General features: G+C 44.5%; 1 protein-coding gene across 1 annotated transcript in view; it reads left to right on the top strand.

The window, feature by feature from the left end:
* Window positions 1–1181: 1181 nt before the first annotated feature.
* KMT2C (lysine methyltransferase 2C) overlaps window positions 1182–18558 on the top strand; it is a 204359-nt gene continuing 186982 nt past the window's right edge. The window contains exon 1 of the mRNA XM_075728169.1: window positions 1182–1477. Within this exon, the coding sequence (XP_075584284.1) occupies window positions 1299–1477 (179 nt within the window). The 5' untranslated portion in view covers window positions 1182–1298. The remainder of the gene's footprint in view (window positions 1478–18558) is intronic.

The following is an 18558-nucleotide window of genomic DNA, read 5'->3' as shown; positions in this document are numbered from 1 at the left end:
CGGGGGCTCCCCGCCCCCCGGCCGCAGCCAGCCGGGCCCCCGCTCCCCGGGGCCCGGGAGGAGGCCGCGCCGCCGGGCCGGCCGCCCTGCGCTGCCCCCGGGGCCGCCGCGCTGGGGAGCCCAGCCCGTGTGCGGGCACGGGGCGGGGGCGCCCCGCTGCCGAGCGGCCGCTTTCATCCGGCTGCGGCTCTTTTTTTTTTTTTGTTAAAATTCTCTTTTCCACGGGGCCGTGGGGAAAATAAATAAAAAACAAGGGCGGGGAGAAGGGGTGGGGGAGCCAGCGCGCTGCCGGCCCCGCGGGGCGGGGGGTGCGGGGAGCGCCCCGTGGCGTGGCGTCCCGTCCCGTCCCCGCTCCGCTGCTCCGCGCTTTCCCCGCAGCCCGCCGCGGCAGCCAGCCCGGGAGCCGGCGGCGGATGGGTGTCTGCGCCGTGGGACGGGCGGCGGGCGGGCGGGCCGGGCAGGCGCAGTGTGGGGCCGCGGGGGGAGGCGGCGGGCGGGCTCCGTGTCTATGTGTCGCACTGGCGGGGGGGCAGGGAGGCGGGGGGGGGGGGGTTACACACCAGGGCAGCGGCGGCAGCGCCGGGATCCCTTCTCCACCCCGCGGGGAGAGGAGGGAGGGAGCCTCCTCCTCCCCCTTCCTCCTCCCCCTTTTTCACCCTTCCTCCTCCTTCTTTCCCCAAAGTTAAACTTCCTGCTCCCGGCCCGGCTGGGAAGGGGACGCGGAGCCCGGCCGGACTCAGCCCTCGACACACACAACAGCTGGAGCTGTCAAAACTTCCTCCGCTCGGCCTCGGCCCCCGCCGCCTCCGCCGCCGCCGCCTGCTCCTCCTCCGCCCCCGGGGGCTCTGCGCGGGGGGAGGGCGCAGGGCCAGTGTACAATGAAGCGGCGGCCGCCGCAGCCGGGCAGCGCAGGAGCCGGAGCCGCCGCCAGCTCCCGGGGCCTCTGAGGGGGGGGCGCCCAGCGGCGGCAGCGGCCGCCTCTCGCTCGCTCGCCTCGCCTCCCCCAGCCCCGACAGCCCCCGCCGAGCCGGGGAGGGGGTGTTATTGTGTGTGAGACCCTTCCTTCCTCTGCGCTCTTTCTCTCCCCCCCCCCCCTCCTGCTCTCCCCATGCTGCTCCCCCTGCTACCTGTGCTGGTCGGCGGCGGCTGAGGCCAGCGATGCGAGGCGGAGGTGGAGGAGGCGGAGGTGAGGAGGAGAGGAGCCGCGGGAGCAGGAGGAGCATCGGGATCCCCATCACCATCCTCATCTTCATCCTCATCATCATCATCCATGTGTCTCTCTCGTCCTGCTGACTAGGATGTCAACGGAGGACAAGAGTCTGGTGGTGGCGGTGGTGGAGCCGCCTCAGCAGCAGCAGCAGCAGCCCCCCGAGCCCGGAGCTCCCCCCCCAGCAGCAGCAGCAGCAGCCACAGACAAAAGACCTAGGGGCCGGCCTCGCAAAGATGGCGCTTCCCCTTTCCAGAGAGCCAGAAAGAAGTAAGTTCAGCGTTTGTGTGTGCGAGGCAGAGAGGGGCAGGGGGCAGGCGGCCAGGCGCAGGCAGAGCTGTCAGCGGAGGCTCGCTGCTCGTCGCCCCCTCCCTCCTGCCTAATGCCATTTTGAGAAGGGCCCTTCTTTCTTCTCCTCCTCTCCCCTTTGCACTTTCCCCTCCTCCTCCTCCTTTTTCACCTTTGTCTTCCTCCGCCTGCTCTCCCCTTTCCACTTTTCTTTCACCGTCCCTATTCCTTTCTTCTCCTCCGTCTTCGGAGTTTCTCTCTAGCTCTTCCCCCTTCACCCTCTTCCTCCTTTTTTTTTTTTTTTTTTTCCCCCCCCTTGCCTTTGCACCTTCCCCCTTCTCCTTTTTGAGTCTCCTCTCCTCCAGGACGCTCGGCTGCCTTCAGCGTCGTCTGGCTACTCCCTGAGCTTGACGGTAGTTCCTCGTCGCTTTCCCTTTTTATCCCCCCTCCTCTTTTTGGGAAAGTAAAGAGGATTCTCGGCGGGTGGCGAGGAGAACACCTCCCCCCCCCCCCCCCCCGGGCGGGTGCGCACAGGCAAACTTGAGGCAGGAGTTTCCTCGCCGCCGGCCGCGCCGTGCGCTCGGCGGTGGGCAGAGGCCGGCGGCGCGGGGGGAGCTGTCCGGGCGGCCGCCCCCGGAGGGACGGGACGGCGGCGAAGCACAACAAACACGGGGGGGCGGCGGCGGGGGCCTCCTCCCCGGCCCCGGCAGATTTCCCTTCGCCGCCGCCTCTCCCCGCCGGGGGCGCGGGCGGTCGGCAGCCCCGGCGGCCGCGCCGCCGCCCGCCCCCAGCCCTGAGGGGGCCGCGCCTGAGGGGGCCGCGCCTGCCCCCAGCCCCGCGGGAGCCGCGCCTGAGGGCGCCGCGCCTGCCCCCAGCCCCGGGCGGCCGCGCACCAGCTCCCGCAGCGCGGCCGCGGGCAACCCGCCGTGCCCGGGAGCGCGGCCCCGCCGGGCGGAGCGGCGCCTAGGGCCGCGCTGCCGCCGCCGGCGGGCGTGAGGCGGCGAGGCGGGCCGGGCTCCCAGAGGCCCGGGCGCCGCGGCGGGGGGCCGCTGCCCCGCTGGCCGCTCGCCCCGCGGGGGTGCCGAGTAGGGCGGGCCTTGCCGCGGGGTCCCCGCTGGCAGCGGGAACGGGGCAGAGCGGGGCGAGCACGTTTGCAGAAGAAACGTCGCGGTCGGTAGCAAAATGTGCCCGTGCGCTGCAGAGTCTGCTGGAGCGCCGGGGTTGCGGAGTTTGTTCGCCTTTGTTTTGAAGGGGCGCGCTCCGTTTGACGCCCCTCGGTGTGCTTAAGCAGGTGAGTTGCGGGCGCTTCCTCGGCGCCCACCCCAGCCCTCGCCGTCGGTTTCCGAGTCGGAACCACTTCGGTCGGAAAAGAGCTTTTGAGGTCGAGTCCAGCCGTAATGTCAGAGTGGAAGGGCAGAACACCAGCGAGGGATTCCGCTGGGCTGGACCTAGCGCACGTAAAGACCATGCGTTCCTCTGTTATCGTTTGTTTCTACAAATATATGTTACATAAATACCCCAGGCCAGAACTATCCTTCGTTTGGGATATGTGGATTTTTTTTTTTGTTGTTGTCATTGGTGAAAGTTTCCCTTCAAAAGATTTTAACGTTCAGCCCTGGGTTTTGGTGGAGATGCATTGTGTGCAGTCCCCTCTTCTCATTATCTTATGTGTTCGCTTGATACAATTCTCATACAGCGATAGTTGAAAGCAGTTGGCGAACATACACACGCAGTAAAGTTCTTAGGTTCGTCTCCTTTACCCTTAGTTTTACCTACTTTGGTTTTGTTTTTACATATAGAATCCAAACCTCACATAGGAAACCTTTGAGTATTTTATTTTAAAAAGAAGTTTTAGGAAGAAAAATGCAAATACAACTGAAACGTACCAGTCTGCACAAAAAGCAAAATAGTGTTATTTGTGAAAATTGACATATCTTGTAGGCCAGTTTGAGGTTGTGTACACGCTCCTGATGGAAAGTGGGGGCTAAAGAGGTAATTCCTTTTTTTCAGTTAGGTTTTTGGTGTCACGGGAATATTGTCAACTGGTTTTAGGAGGAAATTAAATTTTCCTGTAAAAATAGGTACGTATGCTGACATGGCTGTAAGCGTTTGTGTAAGAGCTGGAAATGAAATGAGCCGAGACAAAAATTAAAATGAATCAATACTCTTTTTCTTCACACTGTGATTGTTCCTGTCTGGTGTGGTGCTAAGTGTCCTTCTGCATCTTTATGGAAAACCTGGAATCTTGGTAAAGGCATTATGACATAAGTCATAAATGCTTTTAAAACTAGGATTTTATCAAAAATAGTGATTTTCTAAATTTCACAGAGTAGGAATAGAGTGGTCTTTCTTTAGTTGCATCCATTTTGGGGAGAAAATGGTTTTATTTTGTAAGTTTTGCTCTTTATGAAATTACAATTAGCTAAGCAAATGCAGAAATAAAATAAGTAAAAAATATTTTCTGTTTTTTTCTTACGACTGCTTGGTCCTGTCTTCCTTTTCACTTCTGTGCTCTCCAGTTGGATTAATGTGCCTCATGTAAACCAGATAAAAGAGCATATGTCAGACCATTTTCTGTACTGTAATCACATGTCTAAATCACTATTAGCCAGTCAAATTGTTCAACCGCTTTATCCCATTATAGGAAATGTTCCACTGAATGTTCAGTCTAAGTGCAGTCTAAGTAATGATAAAACAAAGAGCCCTGCATTAAACCAGCAAAGCCAAAACAGAGTAATTCCTCAGCTATGGATGCCTCCATTAAAGAACAATACCATATTGGAGAATGCTGTAGGTTGGTATTTTACCTTCTTGAAGGCCATGTTTTTAAGCAAATTTGATGAGTTTAAGCAGACAGATGGAAAACTGCCTTGAATCTGCTTTTGTGAGATGCCAAGGATTCTCAACTCTTCCCAGGAGTAGGCTTATGTTAAGGGAGCGCAGGGTTTTTCAGTAGGGCACCTCTGCGCCAGTCTCCGTCATCGCACGTTTTACTTGGCTATCAGTAGAAATCCCCGTGGTGCTGCAGACACAGGCATGTATAGGGAAGAGCTGAGCTTTCCTGTAGGTGACGAACCGGGAATCAGTGGCGTCAGTACCTGGAGAGTTAGTGATGCTAGAGCGTGATGCGAGAACAGCTTTTTATCATTGTTTGAAGGATACAGCTTCATGAATAGCATTGTCAGGAGACTTAATCTTAGGTGAACAGTTCATTTTTATTATTTATATTGTAATTGTGCCTAGAGGCCAGGGCACCATTATACTACACACAGTACAAACGCATAAGCAGAGACTGCTTCTGCACAGACAATTTCTTAATTTAAATGTAAAGATAAGACAGCATGTAAATGTAAGAAATGTATTGGGAAAGCACAGGGGAACTTTGAGAATGCTGTGAGCAAAAGAACGCGCAGAAGTTCAAGTACCCTGGCTATCTCTCGGCATCGGTGAATGATTCATAGGCATCAGGCTTGGAGGATGTATTTAAAGGAGGGTAGCATTGTCACCCTGAGGATTTTCACAAATAGCTTGTTTCCTGCCTGAAGCACTAGACAAACACTCGTCTTCCTTACATTTTGCCAACTGGCTATCCGCATGGAGCAGCGGCTCAAATGCGAGAGGCAGAGCTAGAATAGGCCATGCAGAGCCTTGAAATTGAGAACAAGTAGGTTGTTCATGATACGGTTCACCAGGAAGAAGGAAGAACACACAGAGCTATAATCAAAGCAATGAACGACGAAAATATTTTTGTAGTAGCACCTTTCAAATGAATTTAAAAGGTGGAGAGATTGCACTTACGAAAGCCAAAAACACAAGATAATAAAGTTCCATTACTGAAGATACAAAGTGATGTAGGAGAAAGAAACTTTCAGATGCATGGTTAAAAAAGAAGTCTTTCTGGTACGGTTTATGAAAAATGGAAATAATTAGGAGCCACCTAATCGTATGGCCTGAAATCCTGGAAACTTAACTCCTGTACTTGGATTATACCTCAACTTCCAAGCTATGGACCTGAAGGATAGGAATGTGATCAAAAAGAAGTTGCAGGGGAAGAGTACTGGTTCCGTTTTAACTATATTGTCATTGTATGAACAGCTGGCTTCTCATGAAAATGTATCAGAATAGCATTGTACAGGTGCAGTAAACATTTTTGTAATCTATTTTAAGCACTAGAGCTTTCTTAATCTATACAGGTTATAAGCAGCACAAACAGATGTATTAGCAAAAATTTAGTAGCAGAAGTCTCATTGATTGTGATCATGATAACAGTTACTTTGTAAGTCAGTATCTAAGCTCATTTTACATTTTATTTTCAGCATGCATCAGACTGATGTATGTTACAAATTATTTTTGCAAATGTGTGTAGTTTAAAACAGAATGGGATAATTTCAAAAAGCATGAAATTTGTGGAAAACAAATTTGCGTTTAATTGCTTATGTTTTAATTTTCATCCTAGTTTTTCATTACTTTGGGCAATGTAAGCTGCAGTAGGTTTTCAAGGCCATAGATTTCACACATGCAGATAGTTTTGAGGACACGTAAGCATAGCATTTTTGCCAGGAAATGATTATTTAAGAATTTTTATCATTACTTTAGCTGCATTTGCATTAGGGTGGGCCAATATTTAAAGATATCTACACGCATTTCAAAAGAACCTTAACGTGTTGGATGGATTCTCTTTATAGCTCAGCTGTGTTTCTTTAGTTTGTCACGCACCTTCTATGTGATACCTTTATCTTTACTTGCCTGCCCTTTTCTCACTTTAAATTTTAACATTTGCAAATGTAAAATTTATATCGTGTTATACAATAAAATTGTTCGTAAATACACGTTCACAGTTAGGGAAAGTCATTACTACCTGGCAAGATGGAAGTCTTTCGATGGATGGGCTTTGTACAACTGTGGTACGGATCAGGGTTAAGGTATTGAAGCAAACAGTGGCCTGTGCTTCTGCCCGTACAAGCCACGTATCAAAACGTTTGGCCAAAAGCCAGAAGGTACGTACTCGATCACAGGGCGTGAAGAGATGGGGCGCTGGAGTAGGCTTCATGATCAGGACGTGGCGTTGGCTCTTCGGAGGCCCTTCTAGTCCAGCGTCGAACGGGACTGAGCTGTGTGCACAAGGGTCCCATGGGAACTTGGGGCCGTTTTCAGCCCCTGCTGCGTTACTTCCTCCGTCATATTCCTATTACCAAGCAATTCCCCAGCTGTCTCACGTAGTTCTTGCATAGGAGCCTGGCTTAAACTGCTCACAGTGCTATTTTGCTCAGGAGGTAAATGTTCTCCAGTAAATGATCTCTCTGTTAATCTGTTGAATTTCAGTTCTTGATAGCACTTACGTGATGGATGACTGTGAAATTTGGTACCCATAGTGGGTTTTACGGAATTGTTTTGCCATGCTATCAAATTTGTTAAAATATTGATTAACGTGAAGTGTTGTCTTCACTTGTGTCTTAAGGGAGAGTGAGATTAGGCTTAATGTTGGAAATAAATATTTTTCTATAATCCTAGGCTACAGTTTTCACAATTGGAAACAGACTGCACTTGCAAACGAAAAATTCTTTGAGATTTTTTTTTTTTTGACATTGCAGTTGTTAGTTTGTTGATGTTTGTATTTGATGATCCATTGAACTTCTGTAGCACTTGTCATGAGAGGACCTCCAGGAGCTATCAGACAGTATCATGACAGACCACGTATGATGACAGTCTGTGAAATCTCAACATAGGTATATTGGTCATAAGGCATGTCTTTGCAGAGGTAGGAATAAGAACCCAGTCTCTTGGTTTCTATTCTCTGAGCCATCTACACGCCAGACGTCTTTTCATTCTGTATTCAGTGACACAGGAGACTTCCCAGCTTAAAACAATAAAACCCTTCAATTTTCTTGGCTTTGCTTGTGGATATTCTTTTCTTTTTTTTTTTTTTTTCCCCTTTCTTGTTAGCGTGTTCAACTCCTACTAACTTCTTGTCATTGTTCTTCCATAAGATAAGTAATTGGAAATGGACATTTCTATTCTTTGTCGTCATTTGAGTTGAGAGATGGTTTTCCAAGGCACTTGGCTTGCTGAGAATAGGTAAGCTCTGCCTTTCTCAGGCCAGAGTTGGTGGGTTTTTTTCTTTTGTTCCTTGGCCCAGCTGTCCCACAACAATGCTGGAGGGGTAGCAGGGTCATGTATAACTAGGGAAAATAGAATTTCCTTATCCACCACTAATGATCGCTCGCTTATGTTATTACACACTGATGCTGTGGATTTAACTTTTTAAGAAATGTTGTCATAGGTATACTAAAATGTTATGAATGGTAAACAATTAAAAGACTAACAATTTCAAAAAATATTGAAAGCTTTTCTCCTTTCTGTGTTTAATATATTTGATTAGTGATTCATGCAATCTACACGATTCATAGAGTTTGGATAAATCAGCAAGATTTTACTGTAGCAAGTACTGTTTGCTAGTAACTTGCATTGAATTCTGCTTTTTTTGTTTTCCTTTTTATTGTTTTTTATGAGAAGGATGGCACTAAACATTCCCATTCATGCCATTCCTGAGTTTATCAGATGGGGTAGTCAAAAAAAGTTCGAGCGCTTGCTTCAAGAACTTCATTAAGTTCTTTTAGTAGCATTGGGGCTTGCATTCTTTCGAAAGAAAGTAAGATGAAGTAGGAAAAAGCCCTTAAAATCTAGAATATTTATTACTTAGAGGAGCATAGGCAGCGAGTGTATGGAGTGCATCAGGTGGTTATTTTCCCCAAACACCGTAAATCTTAAGCTGGCTCTGGCAGCGAAAATAGGCAGCAGCGCTGCCCGCCCTCCGCTCCCAGCTGTTTGTTCTCTCCCTTGTGCTGACCCAGGCATTTGTGTAGCCATGTGCTGAACTGCATTGGGAAATTGATCTGGGTTAAAACTAACCTGGCAAAGAAACGTGTTTGTGATAGCATGAGGGAGGAGGCCGGAGCAAGCGGCCAGGCTGCGGAGACGCACAGCTATGGCTTTCGGTAGCGCTGCCAGCTTAAAGTCGTATCTGCCAAGCTATAGCCTTGGTTGGCTGAAATTTGAGGGTGCTTGGATTTTAGGCTGACTCCTTTGAGTTCTTCAGTATAGGAGTTCTTACAGGAGGCTGTGAGAGATTTTTACAGCCTGTAGTCATGCTATATATGCTGGTTGGTTGTTTTAAAAAAAAAAAAAAAAAGTTGTTGAGAGAGTTCCTCACACCATGTAGACAGATGAGTTGTCCTCATCTAACTGATTCTTGCCCCAAACGTTGGTGTTGATTAAATAAGGAACTTTGGTTCTCACTTTGATCCTTAGAATCATTCTTAAATTGAAAATTCAAAGTACCCTAAAATAATAGTATAAGTAAAATGTTTTACGTTAACAGTAGTTTCTGGTATTCTGAAAGCTCCTTCCTACAAGTATATCCGTATATATAGGCATTATAATAAAATAACACTAGATCTTGCTTCTTTCAGAATATTCTTCCCTTTCACATTTTTGGAAGTATTTTTATGAAATCACGCATGCACCAAATCCTATTGACAGACATTCCGATATAAATATATAATTACTAATTTTCAGTGCTGTATTTATCAACATTTTAATTGCTTTTCTTGAAGAAACTGCTGGAAAACCTATCAAACTGGGATGTTCCCCCCCAGACTTTTGGGGTGGGGTGGGGAGGAAAAAAGAGGCCTTTTTTCTCTTCTGCTGTGTCACTACTGACAATAAATTCTTGCCAAAAATAGTTTTAATTAGGCTATCAGAAAAAAAACAGCTTTAGGAAAATTTTCCAATTTTTTATTTTGCCTATTGTATTTTTTATATTCCTTGGAACACGTGCAGGTTAGTCACTTGTATGGCACAGTAAGATAAAAGGAATTTTTGGTAGCGAAGATGTGGTCCAAATGTGCAGTCTCTGCTGCTAAACGTTTACCGGTATGGTGTGTGGCTGTTCGAGAGTACCGTCTGGAAGCCTCAGCTAATCCAGAATGACTTCTGGAACATCCCGGGGTTCACGGAACCCGGGCTGTTCCGATAACGGTGGCTTCCCTCCTCTCTCTGTCTGGCAGTGAAGACTGTCTGCAGTGTTCGTACTGAAAGTTTTCTCAACAAAACATGATAGGATGGCTCCATATTGTTATTAATAAAGGGGGGAGCTATGCGGTATTAAAATTTGGGAGACTTAATAGTAAGCCATTTCATAAATATAGAATGTGAATTATTCAGGTTTTTTTCCTGAAGTGTGGAGTTCAGAAGCACAATGAAATCCTTTTAAATAAAATGAATATTTAGTTCTGCTCTATCACCACAGATGAATGGAACTGTATGGCCAAAAAAGACTTCAGGGCGATCTTGCTCATCCTTCTGTGTTGTGTATCTGTACCATTTTTGACAAATGTGTCTCCAACTTGTTTTTAAAGTATTTGGTGAATCCATTTCCACTGCATCTCTAAGCATGTGGTTTCAGTAACTACTTTTCTAAAGTATAAAATAAATAATTCTTTACTGCTGATTAAGCCAGTTTTGTATTACTCGCAGCTAAGACCCCACAGCTGAAATGGAGAACAATTTTTATAATAAACTTTTATTTATTAGGAGACTGTCTCCTTTGTTCTGCACTGAACAAGCTTAGCCCCTATAGCAACATAATGTTGACTTACCTGATTTATCCTTTGAAAGTTTGCTAGTCTTTATTAAGTTTCACTTGGTTGATACGAACCACTTTCCAATTTATCAGAAGGATTTTTATTAAGATCTTGTCCTCTAAAATGTTTATAGCCCTTGCCTCAGCCATGTGTCCTATGCAGCTCTTCTATGTGTATGAATTTCTTCATGCAGGTCCTGGAGGAAGGAACTTTCTTGCAGTGTTCTCCCACCTTGATTGAAAAGAATTTGCAAATTAATACCCTTTGAGTGCTCTAGTCCATCGTTGCTGGCCTGTCTTAGGGCAATTTCACCAGGACTGTATTACAGAAGATGATCACTCATAGTTTAGAGATTATGTCTGTTTGTTTCTGAAGTATAGTGTGAATTTCTTCCAGTCCTGCTGACTTGAATTTCCCTGCTTATTTAGCCTAATAACAAAATCAGGTTTTAGTATTAGCTACAAAAAATGTGCTTTATGAAGGCTGAAATACAGAGAACGACATTTGAGTCTGTTTTGTTATCCGTTTGTTCTTCTTTAACATTGTTATGTACTGACTTCTGTGTTTTTATTCTTACTTCTAAAATATTTCTGAAACTTTGTTTGCCTTTTATATTGCACAGTGGTAATAATGCATGCTGTGCTTTTATCTCTTCTGATTTTTATCCCTGACAGTTTATGCTGTTCCTTTATATTCATTAAAATGCCCTTGTTTCCATTCCTAATATGATTCTTTCTAGTTTCAGACCCTTATTACTGGCTGCTTTTGATGCAGCCTGTGTTGTTCATACTACATTTCCTATCTCTTCCCTGCCTTGGAATACTTTGCCATTGTGTGTATTCCAGTATAATAACTGCCAGTCCTCCTTTAAATTGCATTCTCAAGAGATTCTAGCAACAAGTTCAAAGCGTTTGTTGAAATTTGCTTTTCTTATTTCAGTTAATTGAAGATAAAAATTTGTTCTCCTTTTTCTACTGCACTCATTTTTTCCCCTTCCTTGGCACAGTGAGTGCTTCTCGTTACGACTTCCAGCCAAATCACTGTACACATTGAGATGTTTAAAATGGAGCCTGCCCTAATAGAGTGAAGTGTGAAGTAACTGCTCTTCTGGCATCCTCAACTTTGTGAAACAGTTGTCCTCAACATTTTCACAAACATGTTGGGCTGTTTGTTGTGTTATTTTGGTTTGGATGGTGAAGGCCTTCTCTTACCCTCAAGATACGTGCTCTGACAGCTTCTGTTAGTTCCTTCAAAAAGGCTTACCATCTTCCCCTCATTTGGTCAGTGGAAGTTTTTCTCTCCTGGCCTTTCCAGTTCCTTATTCCCTAGGTCCCATTCTCTGTTGCTTATGGTTTTTTTTCTACTCCAACTTTTTTCCTTCTCCTCTGTTTTTTCTCCTCTCCTTGTAATAAAAGCAAGCGAGTATAGTATTTTTTTTTTTTTTTTACCGTGGCCACCGAACAGCACGAGACTAGAACTTCACTTAGAAATGGGCCAGATGCTTTTCATTGTGAAGAGAGGGAATTTTGAAATAAAATTGAAAATAAAGAGAAAAGAACTGTTCATTTCAATTTCCTTAAATGTCACCGTTTATAAGTTGGGCTAATTCATGGCTGTGCTTGTGTTTTGCATTGGGCGGTGGCATGGCGGTAGCTAGCAGTAGTGCTCTGGCACCTGAAGCACTTGGCTGCTTCGCAGTGGCCGTGTTCGTGCTTGTAAAAACCCCAACAGGGAACCTTTGGAGTCACCAGATGCCATTGTCCCCGTTGTCAGGTTATTGCAGCGGCTGCTCGTACAGTTCCGACCTGGGCCTGCCAGCACTCTTCCAGATGCTTCCGAAGGCTGGCCCGAGGGGTTGTGTGGGCCACGCACCGTTCCCAGCGTGGTTCACGTGTGGCTGCTTTGTTTGGGAGGCTGAGAATTAGATAGCATGGATGTAGGCTGTTCTCTGCTAGTCAGCCTCAAGGCCAACATCACCAACTATGTTTAATTTACTAGTATAACTATAACCGGTGTGGTTTGGGGTTTGTTTTTTTTTTTTTTAAAAAAAAAAAAAAAGAGGAGGAATTCAATGAAAGTGATAGAATTCTCACCAGTTTTACTTTCATCCTCCTGGGCAAACACCGTGCCACAGTTAATGTTCCCTAACCCGGAGGGATGTGAGTTTAGGAAGAGCAGCTCACAGCAGAAGTGCTCTGGAGGGAGCAGAGGAGATGGGATGTACAAGCCATAAGGCTCCGGGAGATGCTGGCTTGCAGTGCTACTTCAGTCTTCTGACACACAATTTTTCCTGGTTTATGTTTTGCATAATTAACCTTGCATCAGGCATCCTGGTAGAGATTTATACAAAGGAAAGTACAAAACACATTCAGCGGGAATTCCAATTTATTTTCCTGCCTGTGATTTCCAGGAACCCTTTAGGAGAGAACTGGGCCCAGAAATGGGGGGGTGGGAGGGTGGGGGTGGTGTTACTCAGGAAATAAATGATCTGTAAGCAAGATTATTTAAAGAAATTATTTCCCGAAGGTCTTGCATGTAGCAGTAAGGGTTGGCTCATGGCTGGCTATTCTGTCGCCTCTTTTTGTAATGGAATGGGAGAGTATTCTTTGTCCTGTCGTGTGCTGTGTACAGCTTGGAGATACAATCGTTTCTGTTTCAAATGTGTTTGTGGGTAAAGAATAAATACAAAAACTTGGTAAACTGACTCATATATTTTGTGTGCTCTACATGTGGTCTTATCGGATAAGGATATAGTGGTAGAACAGAACAGAGAAAGTACTGTCAATTGTACACCCTCTTTATGGACGGGCAGAAAATCTTGATCTCAAGGCTTGTTAATCAGACACTGTCAGTGGGGGTTTAAATTACTGGTAACTTAATGTAAATAAAAAGTGGTTTAAGAATATTTTCTGTTTAAGTTTTTCAATTAACGTGTCTTTTTTTCATTTTCCTTGCTTTAGCCTGTCTTGATAGGCAAAAAGAACCTGTTTTTAAATTGTTAGCTTCACCATGTTATTTTAAAAGCTTTTTTAGACCGATGAGAGTTTCTTGTCTATATTTAGTTAACATGCTCACACTTCAAAAAAGTGAAGTCGTAACTGTCTTGGACATGTATAAACTTGTTGAGTTGAAGCTTGGGCTCTGGGCTATCTTGTATCTTCTAAGGTGTACTGTTGGACTAGAATTTGGGGAAGTATTGTGATAGACATTTGTTAGCTGGATTTTATGTAAAGACTATAAATGTTGTTAGATCAAGTTCTTGAGTTTTTCTGGGGGGTTTTGGTTTGGTTTTTTTTTTTTTTTGGTCTCCCAGTATGTAGCTCTTGGTATGAACTTGGGTAATATACAGCTGCATGGATGTGACCACGTCACGTGGTGTGGGAGCATATTCCAAAACAGCTATTAGTAATGGGCCTTGGGGACAGGGCAGAGACTGAATTCTAGCTCCCGTAGTCATGCCACCTAGGTTTCTTTTTCAGCTGTATTGTGGTGGTCTAGTTGCTGTCTGAATTGTTTTCTTTCAAAGCTTTAAAAGAATAGTGAGAATTATTTTACTACTCTAAAGGAGCTGACTAATGAATAGGAGGAAGTATACTCAAATTCTGCTGAAGTCTTTATGCTTAGTCAGAAGAGAGGACTAGGCACCTCTGAAATGCAATTCAGAAGGACTGAGGTCTGAGCAGGGAGTTCCTTAGAGCCGTCTAATAGGAAAAACTAGACGAAGGGTTGAGCTGTGATTTAGGCCATCTGAATATCACCTTTACGCCCTGATCTCTGTTGTCTGTACTTGGTTTGTTCAGGACATGAGTTATTTCGAATAGGGTCCCACCGTCAGATTTCAGCACTGTGTATAATTACACAGCTATGTAAACAATGAATTGAACTTCAAAAATATTTGCAGACCATTTGGGGAGCTGTCTCTGAGCTGCTTTGAGCAGGAGGTTGGGCTAGCTGACCTTCGAGGTCTTTTCCAACCTGAGTTATTCTATGATCCTGTTCTGTGAGCATCCTTTCTGATGGTCATGCCCGTTACTTATGTTGTACCATTGCTTTTACACAGTGAATTATGTGTAATAACCTTTATTTTGTAGAGTGTTTTCCTGTATTATTTCTTGAAAGAAAAGTTTACTAAATCTCTTTGTTTCATTGTCTGTGTTCCTTATTCCCTGTCACCTGACACTTGCTTTATCTATTAATCTATGTGATTCCACATACACTAAATAAATTATTACTTCCTTAGTATGTGCCCCTCCCCCCCCCCAATGGTGTTACCCGGCATCCTAGGTTTCCTTCTTAAAGGCTATTCTTAAAAGTTTATCTGGTAGAAAAGGATAGGGCTATTTTGAGTACTTTAAAGAAAATATGTTAGAATTTGTATTTGCATTGGATTTCCATCATGCACTGTTGAAAATGGTTTTGTCCTGCCCGTGCTAGCAGCTAACAACACATGTCATTAGCAATGAGTCATTTTCTGATGGCCCATGAGTGTTTAGTATTGCCTGTTTTCTGCCTCGCCTCTTCTTGCGTCTTCTTTTAAACTTGTGGTCTGTTCGTCTATATTGGTTTTTAGTCCTTTCTGAATTAATTTGCTCAGCTCTTTATTTCCATTTCTGGTAAGCAGTACTACGTTATCATTTCAGTTATGCAACAGAGTTTACCCACACCAGCACTTGGTAGTCCTGTAAAATGGACACAGGTCATGAGAGTCTCGTCTCTTGTGCAGTGTTTCTGTAAGAAAGCACCACATGCCATGCTACTTCAGTACTGCCTAAAACAGTGCTATTGGGAAAGTGAAGAAGTGAGTAAGGAAATGTGAGATTTCTGGAGGTAATGCGAGATTTAACGACCTATTTTTTTTTATTTCAAATATTTTTTTCAGAAATGCTTTTTAACCTGATACAGCCTATGCTTCTCCATTGATATCACTGTTTGCATTGTGTTACTGGACAAGATCTGGTGGCACTTTGCGAGCTTAAGCTACCTTGATACATCTGTGCTGATGCTCTGTGGGAAGATAGCGGCCATAGAGGCACAAGGGTACGCTTCAGCTGCTGCTTCAGGGTTTCTACCTCAAATTCCCATTCAACAGTGAATTAAGTGTAGTGGTAGGCTTTGCATTGGAATATCCTGTTCTGCCATCTCTGTCGCAGGGACGGTACCCTTTGGCTGAAGCATGGAAAGACGTCAGGGAGGAAAGACACCTTGAGCCTTTTCAGTAATATTTGCTGATACTTATCTGTCAAAGCTGTAAGAATACACAGAATTTGATGCTTTCTATATAGAAAGCTGTTTCAATTACCTAGCTTATGTTACTGTTCAAATGTTATTTCTAACAGTATGCTTGCTAGATGTGACATCTTCAGTGTAATGGCTTTAAATCAAATTTATAATAGTATGTGAATGTGGGTATGTAGTTAATGCACAAAATGTGTTTCTTGGCTGTATGACATGCTGCTGACCGATCTTGGGTTCCAGATATGATCTGGTTCATGCTCACAAGAAGAGAGCGTAGGGAAGAGGAAAAAATAGGGTTTGGAACCTTTTTTTTTTTTTTTTTTTTTCTTTCTTTTTTTTTTCACTTTTAGAAATGGAGTCTATCTCCAGAGACTGTCTTGGTACGGGTTAGAAACTAAGAACTTCCAAAACCCTTTAAATGTAATAAAAAAGAAGTCAGACTGCTTGTGTTTAATCTGTGCTTTGGCATGAAAAGTGGTATTAACAGAGAAACTGTGTCCACAGAAGAGGGTGGCTCAAGTTGGTTTGTAGCGTGGAAGCATAAAAGGGTGCTAGAAGGTAAATTGCCTTTAAATTTCAGTAGACTTGCCAGGCTAAGGAAAAATACTTGAGTTTCCTTTTCTGCTTGTTGTCATTTTGTAGCTAGATACTTATGGCTTAATCTCAAGTTGTTCTCATGATTCTGTTATAGTATTATTAGAAACCCATTGAAGATCTTGGAAATAGTAGGTCAGCAGAAGTTGAGAAGAAACAAATATTTTGAAAAGACAAATACATTTTTGTGCTTCTTAATGTATTTATCTTTGTATGTTTTAAAATGAGTGAAGTACCAAATCAAATGTATGACCTAGCTATTGGAACCAAATAATACTTCTGTTGTGAAGCTCGTGTCTCTTATTTGTATATATATTGCACCTGAAGTGATGACGTTTCTACGTCTGAATTTCTCTCAGTTGCTGTGAAGTTAGAAATTCTCCAAAAGTTAGAAATTGTAGATAGCGCCTATGATAAACAGATCAGACATGCTTTGCTAAATGTGTCTTGATTAACTGAAGAGAGTTGTATCCTTGAGTTAATCAGTTTGAGTTTGGAAGAAAACAGTCCACCATATGTATAGACATAAGTTTTTATCTTAATCATTAAATCCATCGCTTCTGTTGCTTACAAAAAAAAAAGTCTGTCTTAGGAGAGATGACTGATCCCATTTTTCCCCTGTACATTTTCTTGGCAGAAGTGTTGGCTTAAACAGTTTCTGCCTTGCCATCGTGGTGAAACACGTTTGTGGAGACGTGTGAATCAGGGCAGGGAATTGATGCAGACAAAATTGCTTTTGCCTTTTTTCAGTGTCCGGCCCCGCTGCTTCTTGCTGGGTTCCCCTGTAGCCGGATCAGTCCCCTCGTCTGGCTCACAACATGATCCCACACACAGCTGGACGGGTGCAGTTCAGAGGCTGGGAATAAGAGGCGTAGGGTGGGATCAGCTTCAAGTAGAATTGCTGCCGAACGTGAAACCCTACCCCAAGTTGTTCCTTGAGCTCATTGTATAATCCTACCGAAGGCAATTTATGGGCAGTTTGTGTGGCAAAGTAGTAATTAGTCAACATGACCGGTGTTGGGCCATGTCTGACTGTGCTGTAGTAAAATTACAGTTTCGTCCTTACTAAGATTTTTATGGCAGTTAATGTGCTTTTACAGTGAAAGAACTAAATCTCGCATCTTGCACGTGGGAGAAAACGCGGCCCCGTGTTTGAGGCTCTCGGGAAGCACAAGGCCAGCTAATACGACTGCGTACCTGTTCGCTTGCACCTTGGGTCACATGAACAGCAGGGAAAAGTACCGAGAGTAGTTTATTACCATTATTTTAACCGGCTATTATTAAATTGCAACTTGTTTGTGCTAACATACTTAAACTTGTCAGGTGACCCATTACCTGATATGTTAAAACACGCATTTTTTTTTTTTTTTATGGAGTGTAACATGTTTGAAAATATCTACAGGTTTAAGGTACAGCAGCACAAACAAGTTGGTGAATTGACGGTGCATCAGTTACGCTGCGGGGGGTCTCCTCGCAGAGGGTTCCGCACCAGCGCTGTAGTGGAAGCTTATGGAAAGAAGCAGTTTATGGGATAGCTGACATACAACAAACTTGGTGCCCTAGCCTCGCTTACCCTGCTAAGTATAAACACAGAAACTCATTTTATTTAATACGATCTGGAAAATACACAGCGTCTCTCCACTGCTGGGTATCTCCTTTGGTTTAAGAGGAGCTTATTTTAGTTAATCTGAGAATGACTGGTTAGGAAAATGTTTAAGCTGTGTGGAGGTGTGTGTCCAAGAGGGGTTTGTCCTGGTTAAACCTAAAGGGCTGTGAGTGCTAATGGGAGCAGGCAAATCGATTAATGTCTCAGCAGTGGTTTAGCAATTCACCACTTGTTGGTTGGACCAAAATAACCAACCTTTACTGTAAAATAAAATATTGACATTTACCATCTTCCCTAAGGTTTAGACGAACATATTTAACCTGCTCATTGCAGCAGACTAAGTGTGCTAGTACCCGTGGTTGCCAGAGATGTGCTGATAAGCGGTAGCTTGATAACTCCTTGTAGCTAAATATATTTGTGTGTGCGTACCTGTACTAACATGGCACAATGGCTCTTACACAATAGTTACGCGTTTCCGAGTAAACACGTGGAGATTTTTTCCTGCGAGTGCTTTCTTTTTGCAATTTTATCTTAATCTCTGGAGAACTGGTTTGATAAAAACTTTCCTGTAGGCCGGGCACCTAGAACGTGTTTTAAATGAAAATGTGGCGATAGGCAGCGTTGGTCCACTCCTGCTGCCTGGGTAGGTCACGCTGTGCGAATCAGCGCAGGGGTTTGGGGTTTGTTTTGTTCAGTCTCAGAGGTGAAATGCTCTTTCCGAGTTCCCGAGTGCGTTTATTGAGAATTTCTCTAACCAGTACCGATAAGGCAGTAGTGAACTTAGGTGCTTGTCCACAAAAGAGGGTGCCCTAGGTTAAGTGTGTCCAGTTGCAGTTTGGAGTAACAGAAGAGAATTTGATATAAAAAAAAAAAAATCAGATGAGTGAGAAAATAGACGTAATGCATGGTCTTGTTTCTGTTTGGCAGATAGGTCAGAGTATTGTTGTCAACGTGTCAACCCGTGTCTTGCAGATGTCTGCTATTTA

This window comes from Pelecanus crispus, chromosome 2, assembly GCF_030463565.1.
Source record: "Pelecanus crispus isolate bPelCri1 chromosome 2, bPelCri1.pri, whole genome shotgun sequence".
NCBI lineage: Eukaryota > Metazoa > Chordata > Aves > Pelecaniformes > Pelecanidae > Pelecanus > Pelecanus crispus.
Note: the sequence above shows the minus strand (reverse complement) of the source record. Positions and strands in the feature narration are given on the sequence as shown.